This window comes from Pochonia chlamydosporia, assembly GCF_001653235.2.
Source record: "Pochonia chlamydosporia 170 chromosome Unknown PCv3seq00010, whole genome shotgun sequence".
NCBI classification, from domain to species: domain Eukaryota; kingdom Fungi; phylum Ascomycota; class Sordariomycetes; order Hypocreales; family Clavicipitaceae; genus Pochonia; species Pochonia chlamydosporia.
Window position 1 is genome coordinate 366395 of NW_019154045.1, and position 18609 is coordinate 385003.

The following is an 18609-nucleotide window of genomic DNA, read 5'->3' on the forward strand; positions in this document are numbered from 1 at the left end:
TAAAGGTTCTGCATGGATTTTAACCATGGACGAGCTAACTCGGCTAACGGTTCTTATACTTAGTCCCTGTTCAAGTCATGCAGTCAAGTGGACCACGGCTCGAGTGCTGGGGGTTTCCGCTTCCTTGACCCTGACTATTGCACGGCTTGTAGCCCCCAATTTCTCCATCACAAGGAAAATTGCATGGATTAATATGCATGTTGGTTCTGCTCCGCATGTTCTGGCTTGGAAACATGCTCAGTCCAGGCTCGTCAGTCAACTCGGCGCCACGCCGGCCACCCGCAGCCAGGAATCTGGAGGCTACGCCGTTTGTCGATCTGTGCCTGTTACTCCTTCTTGCATTACGGAGGACTTGGCATTTGTTGGTGAGTGTTTTAATACCGTTTTCTCGCTTCTTCTTTGCTGTCTTGGGCTTGTGCCTCTCTGTCTGTGCCAATGTCTTCGTTGTCGACTTCGTTTACACGTCCGGTCCAAATGATTCCATGGTCTCATGTAACTCGCTAACCTCGCCAAAATGATGGGCGGCGAGGCTCCTCGGACTCTGGCCATCATGTGGGTGGTATGTTGTGCAGCCGCTTGGTTCCCTCTATGCGTTCACCATGATCTTGTTGGTCCGGACAAGCTCTCGCTTGCAGGAACGCCTGGTTCGCCAAATATAGCTTGGGTCGTACGAATCGACTAACTTCTGTTGTGTATATAGATGACAGCGATCGTATTTATATTCTTGCTTCTTCGACTCTACACGAGGCTGTTCATTGTTCGATGCGTTGGAGCCGATGACCACATGTACTTTTGGAGTTGGGTATGTTTTCCTGGGGACTCGGGAGTTGCCACGACCTAAAAGTCCTGCATCGTCACATACAATATCCAATAGTCGAATACTGATTGATTCATGTGCGCAGTTGTTTTTGTTCTTTCACAACCTCTTCGTTCATATCTCTGCAAACTATGGATTCGGCCAGGACCAAAGCACCCTGTCTCTCGACGACGGAGCTACAGCGCACAAGTGGGAGGTAATAGGACAGACGTTCATCATTGTTGGCATGGGAATGAGCAAGATGTCACTGGCACTGTTTCTCTTGCGCATCGTGGTGGTCAGATGGCAACGGCTATCAATCTGGATTATCGGGGGCTCTCTTTGCTTTGCCTCATGTCTGACAGCCATTTTGTGCTGGTTGCAGGTAATACATAAGTCCAAACAAGACGCACTCTATTGTTTCTGTCGTTGTCTGACTCTATCATCTAGTGTTTGCCGGCTCAGCGCATCTTCGATCCACGAGTCGAGGGACGATGCATCATACAGCCAGTTCCGTGGGCGATTTTACTGGGAGGTAAGGACGATTTGGCCCAACATTGCATATCACGTTGCTGATACATTCACAATTCAGTTTTTTGCGTTTTAGTAGACTTCTTTTTTGCTATCTTCCCGTGGATATTTCTGCATAGCCTTGAGATGCGACGACAAGAAAAGGCTGTTGTCGGTGTGAGCCTGAGTTTTGGAATATTGTATGTCTTCATGTCATTCCTTCAACCCATAACCATGAGACGATTCTAATTTCGTTTCAGTGCTGGTGTTTGTGGCATCATCAGGACCATCAACCTCACGGGTTTAGGGAGCGCAAATTATACAGGTAAGCTCGTAGCCCGGCCTTGACTCTACAGGAGCTTCTTGTTCTTGAACCATACTTTGAACCCGGCGTATAACGCTGACATCTTGTCCGGTTTCAGGAGACACGGTAGCATTGGTAGTTTGGTGTGCAGCCGAGATGTCTGTTACTCTCGTCTGCATTGCCATCCCATGCATCATCCCGCTCTACCTACGCGTCAGGAAACGGATTTCAAGTAATGGATCCTACTTTCTCGGAAGATACAAGAAACAAAGTCGAGCAACTGAAGACCACTCACACGAACTGTGGCGACCAAAGGCCCCCGCTGGCGTAGCTCACCATTTGGAAGTGGACGAAAGGAGGGCCGGTATCAATGGGCCGTTTAACGAGGTTAGCATTATGTATACCAACAACGAGAATGAAAGCGACGAGGCGATTCTCACTAAAAATTCCTCGAGGGATAAACAGTCGAATGGTATCACTGTGACGGAGGAGGTGACTGTGAGCACCACTACGAGGACCGGTTGACCTAGACTGGTTTGTTGAGAATTGTTTTATCACCAACAAGGTGTATGAGGTATGAGAACAACATAGATTATATAGAATTCAATGTCTATACAAGTGTTTATCAATGGAGTTGCTGTGTTCTGGGCGGGTTTTGGAGTCGGTTTGGTCAGCACGGCTTGTCAGGGGGGAAAGGCCAGGAATAGAAATTCACTTAGTAAAACGCATTATAGAATACCATTCATGAACTACGAATATTGCTCAAGATAAGATGACAAGAATAACCTTGACTAGTCTGCATCCCAGCCCCAATTCAACCAAGATCAACTCATTTCGCGTTATGGCCTCCATCGACAACGAGTGCAGAACCAGTAACATATGAACTTCGTCCACCAGCAAGAAACAACACTCCGTCTGCAATCTCCTTGGGAACTGCCATCCGCCGCATTGGCACGCACTCACAAGCCACGACTACGTCTTGTCCCCAGGTACCGGGCTTCAGCGTCATAGGGGTCTCTGTATAGCCGGGGCAAATCGTGTTTATGCGCAGACCGTGTTTGGCGTAGTCCAGCGAGGCCGACTGTGTGAGGCCAATAATGGCATGTTTGGATGCCGTGTAAGCGGTGTAGCTGGGTATGGCAACCTGCCCTAATATCGATGACACATTGACGATGGATCCGCATTGCAGAGGTCTACGGCCAATAGAGGACAATGTTTTGTCCTGTGTCAGCATGATTTGCGCAGCCGCTCTGAGAACGAAGAAGGTTCCGTTAAGGTTAACGTCAAGAACGTGATGCCAGTTTTCGGTAATGACGAAGGGCGCTCCACCAGCGTGCTTGATGCTGATGCCGGCGGCGTTGACGACGTAGTCAAGCCTGCCGAAGCGAGTTGCTGCCTCCTTGATGACCAGATGGACTTGCTCTTCATCTGTTACGTCCACTTCATACGACAGAATCTTGCAACTTTCATGCTTTTCTGTCTCGGTTTCCTGTCGTTTCGTAACTTCCATCTCCAAGTCCCTGTGCACCGACAATATGGCCTCGCGGTTGATGTCCAAGAGGGCGACGCCTGCGCTACCTTCGGCCACGAAAGCCTGAGCACAGGCTTTGCCAATTCCGGAGCCTGCTCCAGTAATCAGGGCGAACCCGGGGACGTCCATGCTGATTTTTTCGTGAGACTGCGCTTACCGTCTAGGTCTCGTTTGGTGTCGGAAGATTCTGCTAACAGTGCTATTGGAAGTGATGGTAATTTCCTCGGGTGGTGTCAAGGCATAAGTGCTAGTAGTTGGGTAGCAAGAGATTCCCAGGCGCCCGATAAGATTTGTGATGTTTACTTAATATGTCGTGACACACACGTGGTGTAGCTTTGCACTTTTGTGTGACGGCAAGCTCCCCTACCATACTTGTGTAATTGGGTAACAGCTCACAACATCATCAGACTACAGCTAAGTGGCGATGCCAACAACTAGTTTTCTCTAATCACCGAGTTTTGTCGTGATTGAACATCTTTTATCAATGGTTGTCCCCCTTCTTATCAGCTCCTCAACCACTCTAAAATTATAGATATCAGAAACAAAAAAGGGGGCCAACAGCCTGAATTCAGATGTCCGCCTATAGGTGTACCTCATCGAGGAACAAGCTTAATCAATAAAGGGTCTAATAAGACCGCTGCAACCCATTCCTTTCGTCTAGGCAGCTGCACCAGGTTCCAGTCACGAACTGCTTGCCGTTCGACTGGGACACATTCTGGGGCATCTTGCGGTAGAATGAGAAAGTTTTCAATAACTTTTGCGACACTAACATATATTTCGTAGTAAGAGAAGCTAAATCAGAAGGTCAGCCGCGGACTGCCTTAGGATTCAAAAGAACCTACTGAAGCCCAATGCACACATTTGTGCCCTTGGAAAATGGTATGTAAAACTGGTCCCTTAGTTTGTTCTCCGTTAGGCGCCCCGTTTCATCTATCCATCGATATGGGTTGAACAGGTCAGGCTCGGGGAATGCTTCCGCATCTCGCAGGTACCAAGTTGGAGAAGATGTCAGCACAGTCTGTAAAAAAAGGGTTAGCAAGGCGTCTCACGCATGCAATCCGGAGCACAAATAATGGGAATATATACTCCTTCGGGTATTACTTGGCCATGAAGCTCCACACCACCGGCTGGAACGATGCATGGAAGCATGGCGGCCGCTGTGCCAGCCCATCGAACCCCTTCTTTGACGCAGGCTTTCAGCCGAGGGATGTTTTCCAGCCTTGACATGTCCGCTGTAAACTCTTCTCTGGAAATATCGTTATACAAAAGTTCTTGGTACTGGGGATTGTGTGAAAGTGCGTATAGAATATGCGCCAAAGATCCAGAGGTCGTGTCAGTTCCCGGCCCCATGTTCTCCTTTGCTTCCGAAAGTGCAGTTTGCGGTGCTAAGCCAGCGGCGACCATTGATCGAATGAGATTCGGAAATGGCGACTTGATTGGCTTTTGAATGTCGAAGTTGGAACCCCATGCCTCATATGACCACTGTTAGGTGCCTGCTGGTGAGTACTTGGTTGCCAGCCAGCCTCAAAACTTCGAGTTACTCACCTTGTCAAATTGTTCGAGCCCTTGTAAATACGAGGTAGCTTCGGTCTCTTGTATCTGACATTTTAGATACTCCCAGAGAGTCCAAAATTTGTACAGTAGCGGGTAATGTGTAAGCTGACGAAGTGAGTATTGTGGGATATCGAAGCAGCGACGAGCTGGGCAACCTACCAACGGCATCAAGCTTGCCTTTTCATCGTTTTTGGAAATGGTGTCTAGAATCTGGCCTTTATTCCATGCCCGGATGGCTCCAATGGTCTTTCCAAAGGAGAATTCGGCTTCAAAGATGTTCAGCAGAGCACTGGTGAGAGTCCAAATGAAGGTAAACGCACATATAATATCCGCCTCAAGGGCGCGGCATGCAACTGCTACATCAAACGGTCCTTCTCGTGATCCAATCGTCTTGATAAACTCACTAATGTGGCGACACATTAAGGACTCGAGATTCGGCATTTTACTCCGGTTATACAACTGCCCCATGATTCGCCTTCGCTTGGTGTGATCATCAGGATGGCTGAGGGCCAATGTCAACAAGGCGCTTCCACACAAGAAGGGCATCCTTACATAATAGAAAACAGAGCAGGATGTTCATTCTGCACGAATTGGCCGTAATTCTTAGGGTCTTTGGTGAACCCACTGTTTACCTTGTGCACCACATCATACACTTCCAGGGAATAGAAAGAAATTTCGTTTGGGCTGATTCTCACGAGTGGCCCTTTTAGAGTTAGTGATACTATAGCAATGTATTTTTTATAAAGTTTTGCACCAACCAAGCTTTTTGTGGATGGCTGGCAAGTCTAATGTCAGCGTGCCTCGAAGCTCTCGTCGAAAGGTCCAAAACAGACGGGAGTAAGAAGCTCCTAACCCTGCGGCAGGTATCAAGGATAATGGTCGGGTATGGACTCGGCTAATAATCTACTCAATTTTAGTACTTTAGTATTGATTCATGGCGAGCTGTGAAGAATGACTACCTTGGTGAAATAGATGACTATGTATAAAAGTAAACTTAGTCCCAGCCAAAGAGTAAAGGCCATGTTGTTAACCTATGCCAGACTGGTTTGTCTTTACCAAGCCGAGGGCCACTGCATTTGTCTTTTATTCTCGTCAAGTCGGTCGGAGCCGACCAGTTCATGATGACTTACACCGGACGATAACCAGGGTTAATTGAGTTTGTGAGGCGTTGGGCCATTTGCGTATCGGTCCACTCAATGACGTGATCCACGAAATCGACGCTTCAGACCCGCCATTGCTGACATTTTCAATCTCTTCTCATCATCAACAACAAGTCTGTTCAATAGCATAACGCATTTGTTCAACTATCGACATAGCCCGCGGGCTCCGGACTTGACTATCTCCTATTGCGCAACTCGGATGCAAGCCCATTGGGCAGCTGGATCCTCTTCTGTGGCCTTGGAGAGCTCGCAATTTTCTACATTGAGCCTAAATTATCTGCGCTTGATATATCATGATGAGACTTATTAATCTTGTTGGTACAGTTTAAGGGACAGTTTTCGATCTTTATGTTCTATTTCTGTTTCACACGGCGTATGGTTCAACATGACTACCCCAGTAGATAGACCTGAAGGTGAAAGTGCCAGCGCCGCCTCAAGCGAGTCACACAAGGACATTGAACAAGAGAAAACGGCCGATTCTCGAGTGTTGGTATGTTATTTGCTGAAAAGATTGCCCAATGAACGTGCTGCTAACTACTCCTAAAGGAAAGTCTTGGCTACAAACCTGTACAGCAACCTCTCCGTGCTCAACCCAGAGTGGTGTCACTAACTGGCATAGGTCTTACATCGAACATTCAACGTTTTCCACAATTTTGCAACAACATTTGGTACTTAAATCTATTAGATTTGGAAGAAACATAATATGGCTAATCGTTTCAGCTGCTCTGTACTTTATCGGTGGCGTTCGAGTGACGTTTTCAACAGGAATTGCTGCTGGTGGCAACCTTGCTTATTGGTAGAATGCCCAACACCCATCACTGAGAACAGGCTAACGACAGTAACTACAGGACAAGTTTCATTGTCACCTGTGTCTTTACATTTATAACTGCGGCTGTCATTGCGGAAATATGCTCATCACTGCCCCTGGCTGGCTCCATCTATCTATGGGCAGCTGAAGCTGGTGGTCCACAGTTTGGTCGGTTGTTCGGCTTCGTCGTTGCGTGGTGGAGTACTACGGCTTGGACAACGTTTTGTGCCAGTTAGTTATCTCATGTTTGGATGAAGATTGGTTATTAACATAGTACTCACATTTGGCAGGCAACACACAGTCTGCAGTCAACTACATGCTCTCAGTATGAGACCAACTTGCCACTCTTTGAGACGTTGTACTAATGTTCTAGTAGGAGATTGTAGTTTTTAATCTCGACTTTCCTTCTGACGCCTCCAGTGTCAAGTTCCGTGCAGTGCAATGGATTGCAACAGAGATTATGCTAGCATTGGCTGCAATCTGGAACCTTTTACCTCGTAAGTCACCCCTATTCCACAGATAAACTCCTATGTGTATACTGAATAAGAGTAGCTCGCTACTTCAAGTGGATCTTTTACTTGTCAACATCATCCGTCTTGCTTGACTTTGTATTGAACATGATCTGGCTTCCCATTGCCACTTCCAAAACATATGGGTTCCGGTCAGCCCACGATGCATTCATGACTACCTACAATGGAACCGGCGCTCCCGCAGGCTGGAATTGGTGCCTTTCTTATCTGGCCACCGCCGGAATTCTGATTGGGTTTGATGCTTCAGGCCATGTGGCAGAAGAGACTCGCAATGCCAGCGTTGCGGCTGCCCAGGGCATATTCTGGAGTACTGTTGTCAGCGGCTTGGGAGGTTTTGCAGTCGTAATATTATTTCTCTTTTGCGTGGTAAGCTTTAAATGACCTGTGTTTATTAAATGGTGCAACTCCATTAACCCCTTTCCATTTGCAGCCGCCAGCAGAAATCTTCTTCAACTTTGGCGGTGCCCAGCCCTTTGTGCCATTGTACGCTGCAGTCCTCGGAGATGGCGGCCACATCTTTATGAATATCATCTGCATTGTTGCTCTTTGGTTTGTAAGTTTATTTCTCGAGCCTTCTGTCTCTGTATCCGGCAACTGTCGCAATAATCACGACCAGAATCTGACTCTATCACAGAACACTGCCATTGCAGTACTTGCCGCCTCACGCCTTGTCTTTGCCGTTGCTCGAGACGGCGTGCTCCCATACTCTTCTTGGGTATCCAAAGTAGTTGACGGACAACCACGAAATGCAGTATTGGTAGTTTGGGGCGTGGCATCCATCATTACTTGCACAATATTGCCGTCCGCCGTTGCATTCACCTCTCTGGTTTCCGCAGCCGGCGTACCATCTGCCGCCGCTTACGGTCTGATCTGCCTCGGTCGCCTCTTTCTTACACCGAATCAATTTCCAAAGCCTGCGTGGAGTTTAGGACGCCTGAGTAAGCCATTTCAGGCTATTGCTGTGTTGTGGAATGGGTGGGTAGTGGCCGTACTTTACTCGCCGTATTCGTTCCCCGTATCGGCATCAACGCTCAACTATGCACCGGTAATCATGGGAATTGTAACCATCTTTGCATTGATTTCGTGGTGGTTTATTCCTGCCCAGCGTTGGCTGCCTAGCGAACGAATCCAAGAAACTTTAAACGCAAGAAGCCCAAGCAGCCAACAGGATTTGAGGGAAGAAGTGCAATGACAGCAGCATTGTCAAAAGCAATGCCATGTAGATGTTGTTTTAGAAATGAAAAGAATCACTTATTTCTCGGCCATCGTAATGTGCGCATCTCATATACATCACCAGCCAGAGGTGCCCGATATTCATGTCTTCTTTGTCGGCAGGGCTGGCTCTTCGTAGCTACACTACACTAAATGCCATGGCTGGAAGTATTCCAAACTGTCTCTACATGAACATATTGTGAGAAGTGTAACGTATGCGCTTCAATGCACTTTGCTGGCATCTAAAACGAGTCATGACCATACACCAACTTCTGCCGCATTAAGCGGGATGCCAAGCGACTAATGTGACAAGGGCTTAAAGCAATAGCTTATTGACATCGATCATCTCTCAAGAGTCCTTGGTTCCATCTCTGTCTGACCATCTTCCATCTCCAAAACACATCGTCGCGCAGTGTTACCTACCCCGTCTCCGGCTCTTTGTTCTATTCCTGGCCGTCTTTGCTGTTGCGTGTAACGCACCCGATTGACTGAGCGGGCTGTCGCGTGAGACACGTAGTTATATTCAATTCAAGGCACAGATCATGCCGTCTCCTCTCTTTTCTATCTCACAACCACCGGTTCGCCCCAACACATGATGAGCTGAGATGGAGAAACCGTCCTTGACCTCCCTTCCCAAAGAGTTTTTGTTACAAATTGCTCATTATGCTTCGATTTCTTCGCCCTCAGAGATATCTTTGGCACATTGCTCCAAATCTCCGGTCTTGACCTCCAGCCTGTCTCGTATTGCTCGTACATGCCGTCGCCTGCATGACGTTTTGAACCCGGAGTTATATTGGCAAAATATCTTCCCTGGCCATGCCCAGACTCAGCTTTCATGTCTATTATGGGCAGTCCAACAAGAGGGCCGTCTAGGCACGATCAAGCGGGCCTTTAGCTATGGTGCAGACCTGAATGCTGTCATGAAGGGTGAAGAATCACAGGAGTACGGCGTTGGCAGATTCCGTAATGCCAAATTCGAGGCGACCATACTTCATATAGCTGCGAAACACGGCCTGGTTGATGTTGTTGAATTCCTTCTCGCAAATGGCGCAAACGTCAATGCCGGCTCCTCAACATATTGCTACTGCAACACGAAATGGAAGAATGTGTTCCCTTTCCGTGAATTCTATCCTCTTCACTTTGCTTTGGTGCATGCCGAGTCTCGAAAGCCACGGGAGTTATACAAGGCTGCTGAACTACTTATTCAACATGGTGCATATTTGGTCTCAGCAGAACAAATGGCATTCAACTTTTTGTACAGATGCGGGTTTGAATTACTCGACTTGGCTGACAAAACGAGAACTGCCGCAATGAGCACATCGATACTCCTGTACGCACTCAGTAACGGGAGCGACGCGACGCGAATATGTCAAGATTTACTGACAAGGGAAGAGATTGTATACTCTGAAGAGTATAGCCACGAAGGAGATACGCTTCTTCACGGAGCCATGCAGCATGGGGACGTCAACATATTGAAGCACGTTCTTGACCGATATCGCGGAGACTATTGGAGCAAAAACGAAGCTAAACAGACGCCGTTGCATCTCGCTGCGTCCAAGGGCCACGATGAAGCCATTAGACTCTTCTTTGATAGGGTTCCGTCTCGCAAAACATTTCCTATGGAACCTGACAGAACCGGCAACTGTCCAATTTCCTATAGTCTTTCTTCTGCTATGGAGTCCGAGTCGAGGCGGGTGGACGGTGTCAACCTCATACTGGACAAAACGAAAGACTTGACTATACGGCAATACAACGACACAGGAGATACATTATTGCATATGGCTGTTCAAACTGGGGATGCAGATCTTGTATCAAGAATTATGCGTTGCCTGAAGACGAACGTCACAGGCCGCAACGCACGTGGAGATATGCCAATACACCGACTTGCGGCGTCTAAATTTGATCGCAAGGGCGCTGCAGCAGTGATCAAGGTTTTAATCGACGCTGGATGTCCAATTGATTCGCCCAGTTCTGGTGGTACGCCACTGGCCATTGCTATCGATCACCAAAACTACAGCACAGCCATGATACTACTGGAAGCTGGCAGCGGTGGTTTGCAATCACTGGGTAGTCAAGACTTGAACAATCTTTTCCGCAAAGTATTAACGGATCATGTCACCTCTGACGAACTAAAGCATTCACAAACTCTGCTCGTGTCTCATCTTATCAAACTAGGGGCCGACGTGGAGTGGTCCTCAAGTTATAAAGTCGGCAAAGGCAGCATCACGACCGCAAATGGGCCACCACTGTTTCTATCAATGGCTGCCGCACGCAATGAACATTGCACAAACGTCCTCCTTGCGGCCGGTGCAAAAGTCGACATCAAAGTTACAGTGAGTCAGGGCTCTGCAGGTGCCTCTACTCCAGGATCAGCCGACAATGCGGTTGCTCTGATTCCGGCGCTACTACACTGCCATTGGAAGCGGTCTGCCAATACAGACGAGAAAGTTGACAGCGAGTTAATTCGAAACATAGAGCTGCTACTTGAACACAGCGTACGGCTTGATTACGCCGTCAATGGTGTTTCTACATTTGATTTTGCTTGCGAATCCGCTGACAAGGGGCAGTCGGAGCTTCTCAAACTGGTACTAGATCGGTGCAGTAGCAAGAACCTGCCAAAGCAGGTTGTCTCTGAGGCTATCTCAAAGAGAAAGGGGCAAAGCTCCAGTAGCGGAAAGGGTTCTCCCGAAGAGGTGACTCTCAAGCTGCTTGAAAAGTTCAACTCCCTACCTCGCAGACTATTGAGACAAATCGAGCAAAAGTCTGGGAAGACGAAGCTAAAATAGCCATTTCTACAACGCAATTTCAGATTCGGCTTAGAATACACGTCTTGCTCATTGGGCTCCCTCGTTCAGCTTGTATATTACCACAAACAGTCACAGCCAAACCAGCAGGTCTCAGGGTGTCCCAGCAATTGCATTAGATGGAGTCATTTTCCCAAAATAACAGTAAATGTAAATTAACATTAGTCAATAGCGTTACATGTAACCTATGCCATTCTTCCCGCAACTCCTGCCAAATAGTCGATCAAGTACTCACTCTAGAACTTATGCATATGGACTTCCGGAATGTGCGAGTACTGTTGCGCAATAGCTAACCCTAAAACAACAATAGAAAAGATAAACACCTTGTAGGAATCCATAAAGCAACAAAATCATAAATGAGTTCAGTAAGCAAGTTGCCGCAATACACGCTCGGAAATAAAGTCCACTGCTACGTCCTCTCACATTGCCTGCTTCTCGGGCTGGTCGTACGCAACGGCCGCAAGAGATCGACCGCATCGACTACAGAACCTGTCTTGAAGGCCACACTTGCCTCCACATCCCGAGCAGAATAATATGCCAGAGTCGGCCGCCGAAGTGCTTCGAGGTCGCGGAGGCACAGCTCCGGGTTGGAGGTAAGGGTTAGGTCCAGTCATGTATTCGTCGCCGGCCATATAGTTAGGAGGCGGGCCACCACCCGGTTGCATTAAGACTGGAGGAGGAGAAGAAAACTGCTGGTTGCCTTGGTTTGTCTGGTTGGCCTGCTGCTTAGCCAGAGCTTCGTTCACGGCCCTATCGATGGCTTCTTGGTTTCGCACCCGTTCTCGGTCGTCTTGGCTCCTTCTGAACTCTGCCTCCTGCTCCATCTGAAACTGCCTCTGGGACTCCATCTCAGACTGTTTCCTGGCGCCATGTCTTGAGGCTGCAGTGGCGGTTCCAGCAAGAACAGCGGCAGTGAGGAATGGTGTGCGTCTTCTCCGGCCGAACATTGCGTCGGTAAATTACAGCTCGTGATGGACTAGAATATCTCTTTGGGTGGTATTTATTCTTTTGTAAAAGGGCCCCAGTGCCGTATGGTATATGAATGTGTGATAGAGGCGGTGTTAGTCGCTTAGGATCTGAGACAAAGCAACGGTGAGATCGATGGAAGTCGCTAGATGACCCGCAATGAAGCAACAAAATCTTATCTGTACTCTGTAATGCTTGCTACAAAGACTGTAGGAAAGTAAAGCGTATGCAGCAACATCGTAAGCTCTCAGTCTCAATGCCCTATTTATACAAGAACTGGACGGGGAGCGGAGAAGGCATGTGGGTTGACCGGTTGAGATGGCTGGCGCCACGACAAGATGGTATTGAACCTTAATTTCGAGCGTTGCCGCAACAAGTGAATCACGGCAGAAAGTACGGAACCGGACTTTTCTTCATCAATTTCAGAACTTCATTGTTGTTCTTCAATCGTCAAGTTACAAGCCAGCCGAGGTCTCAAACGCAAACCTGTCGCGGCCCTGACGACTCCAAACGCTACAGGGAATTGAGTTCCGTCTTTCCCCGCGAGGATCTGCTCAGCCATGGCGATGATGCTATCATGACCATGGCTGAAGTGGCTTTGCGATTCATAGGTGCGTGTGGCAAACCGAGGAATGTAGCTGCGCCCCCAGAATGAGACCACAATGGGTCTCGCCCAAAGCCACCTCGCGAAACTCTTAGACTTTTGGGCCGAAGACGAGGTGAACTCTTGATGCCCGTTGAACCGACCTGTCAATCTGCCTACGGAGAGTCGGGGTCTCTTCCGCCGACGCTAATATCGCCAATCCTATCAATAGCGACTAGTTCTGTTGCCAGAGGACGCAGAAATCTCTGGCATAACTGTTGTTCAGAGACTACACTGTACGGAGCAGAAGCAGCGGAACATTCATTGATCATGAGCAACCAACTTCAAATACTCACATCTTGTTACTACCTGCCGTCGTACTGCATATTTCTATTCCGTATCCACTGCGATGTGACGCTATATTACGGCATGCTGGCTGCCTCGACTCTTTCGTCGTTGGACTGTATAGACACGCCTGTGCAGCATCCGACAAAAGGTTGTGTGGATCAAATGTTGTTTATTGCTAGCTAAAGAGCTAGGCAACTAATCTTTTACAAAGAAGATAAATATTGAAGCTCAACAGGGCCATCTTGTAGAACTTCAGCGCCGGTCCGAAGAACTTTAGCCTCTGTGATTTTGTGTTCAAAACTATACCCCAGCCCTTTCCCATTGTTCCTTGCGGCCCGCCAGGGGGATATGAAGAAAGGGGAACACAAACTTGCTGTGTGTCTAAGCTAGATCGCAGGTCCATATTCCCAAAGCCAACCCACACCCAATTTTGGAGTACTGCTTCGAGGTCAAGATCTCCGCATGTCCAGTCTGGCCGGCATGGTTCCAGCCTTTGCTCAGGGTGCGGCAGGCATCACCGAGGCCGGGAAGTGTCGGTATCTCACAGAGCCAGCCACCGACGAAGACGCTCTCGAAGTTGTCCGGATTTCCTGGTGCCATGACCTGTGCACTTGATCCGGGGAAGATCTTATGCTTAAGGCTCCCGCCACTATTCTCACTCGTTTTAAGAGCATTACTCTCCACACGACTGTCCTGCTTGAGGCTAGTTAGCCCCATTGCCGCACGCCATTTGTCAACAATTGCCATGTAGCTAGAATTGCTGCCCCCGGATGGAACATCGGTGGGGGAAGAGATGGGTGGTGCACGGCGCGTCGTGATGGGTAATGCCGGAGTCGGTGTTGCAGTAGATATAGCCTTTATTAGAGATGTTTTGGGTCTTTTCGGTCGTTGGGTACTGAGTTGAGGATTGCTAGGAATAACGCCAGTCGGAAGCCTCGTGACTGTGGTGTTGGTGATGACGGTATGAACCTTCCCAGCCGGGCACGCCAGCACAGGAAGTGCGAAGCCGCTGATGGCTATTGTTGCGAGAAACAGCTTAAGACGGACCATTGTGGCGGTTAAAGGGAAGTTTGTAACAAAGTAAGAAGCCTGGTATCAATAGCGAGTTTAAGGAACGGCGAGGGTCGGTGAATTGTGAGTGATGCGACATGTTTGAATCTTGTCAGTAGCTACGAGCTGACTTATATACGTGGCAGAGGCTGTACCTTACAGTGAGCGACAAAGCAAACATGGAAATTACATGATCAGTTGAATACTGTAGTAAATAGCCTCGTTCAATCTGAGACGGGCGATCCCCAGTCTTACAGGGATGATCCATCCTACTTGAGCAGCTCCGAATACGTATATACCTCTTGCCTCATCTGATAACCGGTGCAAAGACCTGTGTACGGTCTGCAAAGTCACAGTATATAGTGTACAGCCAAACATGTCTGGTAAGTTAAAATTGCAGTTCCATTGGCCCTGCCCACACTCGAAGTTGTTGTCAGGGGCTCTGCAGGAGCGTACCAGAGTTCTGGGATGCGGCCTCGAAGTCTCGCTGTTGATGCCAGGCTCTAGTGTCCCTTTTCATCTTGTAGTTTTCCCTGCAGAAGAACCCAAACAAACAAACGACAGGGCGGTTCTGAAGGTACGATCATCCGCCCAGGCACAGGTCAAAATGCCAGTCGCTCCGCAGATCTTATTTGTGTCCGACGTTATTGCGACAACATAGATTGGGATACTGTCAGACATTTCATCCGAAACTTGGCGAACAGTCAGGGGCATGGCAATCGAATATTAGAATAAATTGAAGTGACGAGGAGCGGATGAGACATTATGCGATTGCATGGCATGCCGAACATCCCTGCTTAGTGTAGAACATTTGGGCAAGTCCTCTTCAATTGCCTGTGTCCATTAGATGATGCGACCCGCCGTCTGATGTTTCGTCCTCATTTGGTCCATGGACAAGCAGCCACACGGTCACAAATATATTACACAAACAAAGGATGTTGATCCATGCTGTGTTTTGACAGGGGCCATGATTCGAGGCCACGAGGATGCGGAGCCATTAGTGCAGGGCCAGTATTATTCACAAAAGAATACGGAGTACATCGGGGCCCTCGATAACCATACTTCAGATGGATACCCCTGCTCAAAAGTGCCATCCAAGAACTGACTTCTGTCACATAAGAAAGTGATGCCTCGCTTCATGTAGTGTACTTAATGCCATGTATCCGGAAACGCACCTTCCTTGCCTTTGTAGCAAAGTTAGTAATGCTAGTATATACTGTCATGGAAATTTCTTTCCAGAATAACTCTCTAATTTGCCCATTATTTTTCAAGTCTACCATCACGGACCCCTGGAGGGAAATGCCGATGGAAGTGAACGACGCAAATTCACCGCCAGGCCTGGAGAGTGCTTTCCTGGTTCATCGAAAATGGATGCCTCGGGTAATAAAATATCAATCGTGACTTGAAAGCGGATATTTACCTGTTGATAATACATTGATACCGGCACTTAGAGCGGCTCGCATAACGTCATTGGTGGAAAAAGTCAACACCAAAATTCCCGAATCCTGGGGTTTCTCTCGTTTCTCCCTAGGGAAGATCATCATACCCTGGCAACCCCCACACTTGAGATGTTCAAGAAATGGAAGCGAGGACATGCTATCACGAATTTAGAAGCGTAAGTCTCCGACGGAATGTAACCCAAGGAAGCCGTCGGGACTATTGGGTGTAGACTGAGTATAAAAGGAATTCAACTTTCCGTCAAGGCCATCGCGTTTCCTGAAAGATTAATTGTTTGACTTTTCATCTTTTCATCGGTTTGGTCCACAAGCATCAACATGCTGGCATCATCCTTTTTGAGTGTTCTTGTGGCGGGTTCGCTAATAGGACTGTCGACACAGACATGTCACAAAGACGAAGACTGTAGCCTCAATGGGCTGTGTAAAAGTCGCAAATGTAAGTGTGATGCAGGTTGGAAAGGCTCTGACTGCGGAATACTTGATTTGCGTCCAACAGTACGCACCAGTGGCTATAACCACACGCACGAGTCCGTCTCCTCATGGTGTGGCAGCATTGTACGGGACCCCAAGGACCCAAAGCTGCATCATATGTTCTTTTCACTCTTTGCCAATCACTGCCCTCTCAAGTCGTGGATGCCCTTCAGCACCATTGCGCATGCTACGTCCAGAACAGGGCCGGCAGGACCGTACGAGTCTCCGGTCCAGGTCGTAGGCACATTCGCGCATAACCCGACCGTCATCTGGAGCCCTGCCGATAAAGAATACCTCATGTATCATATCGGTTGTCCACAACCAGCACCGGACGTCTGCGGTCCCACCAAGTTTACATGCGGTGCTCCGGATGGTCAGAGTGGCATCACCGTCCGCTCAAGTCGCGACCTCGCAACTTGGACGAATCGAGGGATGGTGTTCAACGGGACGTACGACAAGACTGTCTGGGATAGAACGGCGACGAATCCATCGGCGTGGCCGCTGTACAGCAGCAAGAACAAAACACACGCTATTCTTCTTGCATATCGTGGCAACTCCCTGAATGCCACCAACTTCTCGTCCGGCAATATCGCCGTCTCTTCCCATGGATTTGAGGGGCCGTATACAAGAATCCAAAAGAACTCTCTCATGCCAGTTCGTTTTGAGGATCCATTTCTCTGGCAAGACAAACGTGGCAATTACCATATGCTCGTGCATGCACAGCAGGATGGAAATGGCGGCACGCCGGGTGTGAAGCAAACTGGACGGCATGCCTACGCGCGAGACTACCATGGCCCATGGACCTACGGAAACAGAACGCTGGCATATGGTGCACTTGTCAACTTTACCGATGGCACAAGCATCAACTATGGGCGGAGGGAGCGGCCCCAGCTGCTGTTTTCTGAGGACGGAAATATGGTTCCGTTGTTCATGACGAATGGGGTGCAAGAAAAGGGAACAAACATGAGCTACACTATAGTTTCTCCAATAGGTGATGCCGGAGCTAAGTTGCAGTAGTTGACAATTTTAGTTTATTTTGTTAGCAGGGTTGCCACAGTTTCATCGTTGTGTTGTTGTTCCAAGATTCTGCCGCGGTGTATTAATGTCTGATTTGCCTATGTGGTAGCGATGATTGACTAATTCTCTCTCTTCTACGTCCAAGTTTCTTAGTGAATGTCAGTGCTCTTTGCAATGTCCCGCATCTTCTGCAAAGTGTCTTGTAAAACACCGATCTTGTGCTGCATTGCACCTACGGCATCTGTGCCTAGGACAAGGCGGATGAGTTCACCATCTGCAGATGTGCCTCTTACGCCGCCGGCCACTTCAATCGACGCTTCCAGAACCTTTTGTGCTGCTTTAACAGGGTCTCCCGTCTGTTTGCCATTTGAGTCAATCTGCAGCTTGACGAGCTCCCTGGCTGGCGTACCGTCATAGGCCCTGATGTGCGACTCTGGTGTTATGAGGTTCGAGACCAGGTTAGTCCGGAATGCACCTGGTGTAACAGCAATGACTTTTATTCCAAACACTCCGACCTCGCTGGCCAGTGCTTCGGAGAGGCCTTCCAATGCGAACTTGGACGCGGCATACGCTGTGCAGGCTGGTGCGGCGTAATGAGCTGCGGCACTGCTGATGTTCACGATGGTGCCTCGTTCATTGCTTCTAAACAGCGGCAGTGCACCTTTGATACACCGAACTGCACCAACTGTGTTTGTCTGCAATTCTGAGTTGAACTCGGCCAGGCTAGAAAAGAGGTAAGGCTCAGCTACAGTACTTGTCGAGCATGTCCCAGGCAGAATGCGGACTCACCTCATTTCTTCCAGAGATCCGAGCATGGCATATCCTGCATTGTTTATCAAGATGTCAATATTGTATTGCTGGACTGCGTCCCGCACAATGATTTCCGTATTCGCGTCAGTCACATCAAGTTTAAGCCATCGGCCACCGAGCTGGGATACTGCGGGCGATTTCTCTGCTGCCAGATCCGGATTCCGACATGCCGCAATGACTTTATGTCCTGCTTTAAGCGCGGCATGAACGATTTCTAAACCAAAACCAGACGAAGCTCCGGTGACGAGAAAGGTATGAGTTGCCATTGTGAGTAGGTTCTGTGAAAAGTTGACGGCATGTCTTTGCTCTGTCATTCCTGAGCTCAGTCCATATTTATACTGTAAGCTGAGCATAGAAGCCGTCGCAGATGCCGAAAAACTATTTGAGATTCCTCGGTGGCAAATAGAGGGCTAAACTATGTTAGGCAACGTTATTGCTTCTGCTGGAATTAGCTTACTTGTTATTGCCTATTGGCTCGCTGACGAGGCTTTTTTTTTTTTTTTTTTTTTTTTTTTTTTTTTTTTTTTTTTTGGGCGGCAACTCGCCGTGTCAGACGGAGTGGCTGAATCGATTGGTTCCATGTCAATGTTCCTGTTGTAAAACCGGAATCGCGGCGCTTTGCACCACCGCTTTGCACCACCGCTTTTGGCCACACCGCACAAGCTTAGTGCTCTATTAGGAATTACACGGCTGTTAAG

General features: G+C 48.4%; 8 protein-coding genes across 8 annotated transcripts; 3 read left to right on the forward strand and 5 right to left on the reverse strand.

Moving 5' to 3' along the window:
- Positions 1-2439: 2439 nt before the first annotated feature.
- Positions 2440-3270, reverse strand: VFPPC_10253 (short-chain dehydrogenase reductase family; the record flags this gene model as incomplete). Its single annotated transcript, XM_018288651.1, has 1 exon — positions 2440-3270. The coding sequence occupies one exon, from the start codon at positions 3268-3270 to the stop codon at positions 2440-2442; it is 831 nt and encodes a 276-aa protein (XP_018137279.1).
- A 464-nt stretch (positions 3271-3734) lies between these two features.
- VFPPC_14739 (cytochrome P450) lies at positions 3735-5136 on the reverse strand (the record flags this gene model as incomplete). Its single annotated transcript, XM_018292507.1, has 5 exons — positions 3735-3933; positions 3984-4159; positions 4228-4623; positions 4687-4800; positions 4855-5136. The coding sequence occupies 5 exons, from the start codon at positions 5134-5136 to the stop codon at positions 3735-3737; spliced, it is 1167 nt and encodes a 388-aa protein (XP_018137278.1).
- A 1104-nt stretch (positions 5137-6240) lies between these two features.
- Positions 6241-8385, forward strand: VFPPC_10252 (amino acid permease; the record flags this gene model as incomplete). The annotated part of the gene is made up of 6 exons (XM_018288650.1): positions 6241-6384; positions 6452-6643; positions 6684-6890; positions 7040-7125; positions 7211-7529; positions 7624-8385. The coding sequence occupies 6 exons, from the start codon at positions 6241-6243 to the stop codon at positions 8383-8385; spliced, it is 1710 nt and encodes a 569-aa protein (XP_018137277.1).
- Positions 8386-9325: 940 nt separating this feature from the next.
- On the forward strand, positions 9326-11191 carry VFPPC_10251 (ankyrin repeats (3 copies) domain-containing protein; the record flags this gene model as incomplete). The annotated part of the gene is made up of 1 exon (XM_018288649.1): positions 9326-11191. The coding sequence occupies one exon, from the start codon at positions 9326-9328 to the stop codon at positions 11189-11191; it is 1866 nt and encodes a 621-aa protein (XP_018137276.1).
- Positions 11192-11628: 437 nt separating this feature from the next.
- VFPPC_14738 (double zinc ribbon domain-containing protein) lies at positions 11629-12156 on the reverse strand (the record flags this gene model as incomplete). The annotated part of the gene is made up of 1 exon (XM_018292506.1): positions 11629-12156. The coding sequence occupies one exon, from the start codon at positions 12154-12156 to the stop codon at positions 11629-11631; it is 528 nt and encodes a 175-aa protein (XP_018137275.1).
- A 1331-nt stretch (positions 12157-13487) lies between these two features.
- Positions 13488-14156, reverse strand: VFPPC_10250 (cysteine-rich secretory protein family domain-containing protein; the record flags this gene model as incomplete). Its single annotated transcript, XM_018288648.1, has 1 exon — positions 13488-14156. The coding sequence occupies one exon, from the start codon at positions 14154-14156 to the stop codon at positions 13488-13490; it is 669 nt and encodes a 222-aa protein (XP_018137274.1).
- Positions 14157-16201: 2045 nt separating this feature from the next.
- VFPPC_10249 (glycosyl hydrolases family 43 domain-containing protein) lies at positions 16202-17101 on the forward strand (the record flags this gene model as incomplete). The annotated part of the gene is made up of 1 exon (XM_018288647.1): positions 16202-17101. One exon carries the CDS (start codon positions 16202-16204, stop codon positions 17099-17101), a length of 900 nt encoding a protein of 299 aa, XP_018137273.1.
- A 149-nt stretch (positions 17102-17250) lies between these two features.
- On the reverse strand, positions 17251-18177 carry VFPPC_10248 (short chain oxidoreductase/dehydrogenase; the record flags this gene model as incomplete). The annotated part of the gene is made up of 2 exons (XM_018288646.1): positions 17251-17824; positions 17891-18177. 2 exons carry the CDS (start codon positions 18175-18177, stop codon positions 17251-17253), a joined length of 861 nt encoding a protein of 286 aa, XP_018137272.1.
- Positions 18178-18609: the final 432 nt, after the last annotated feature.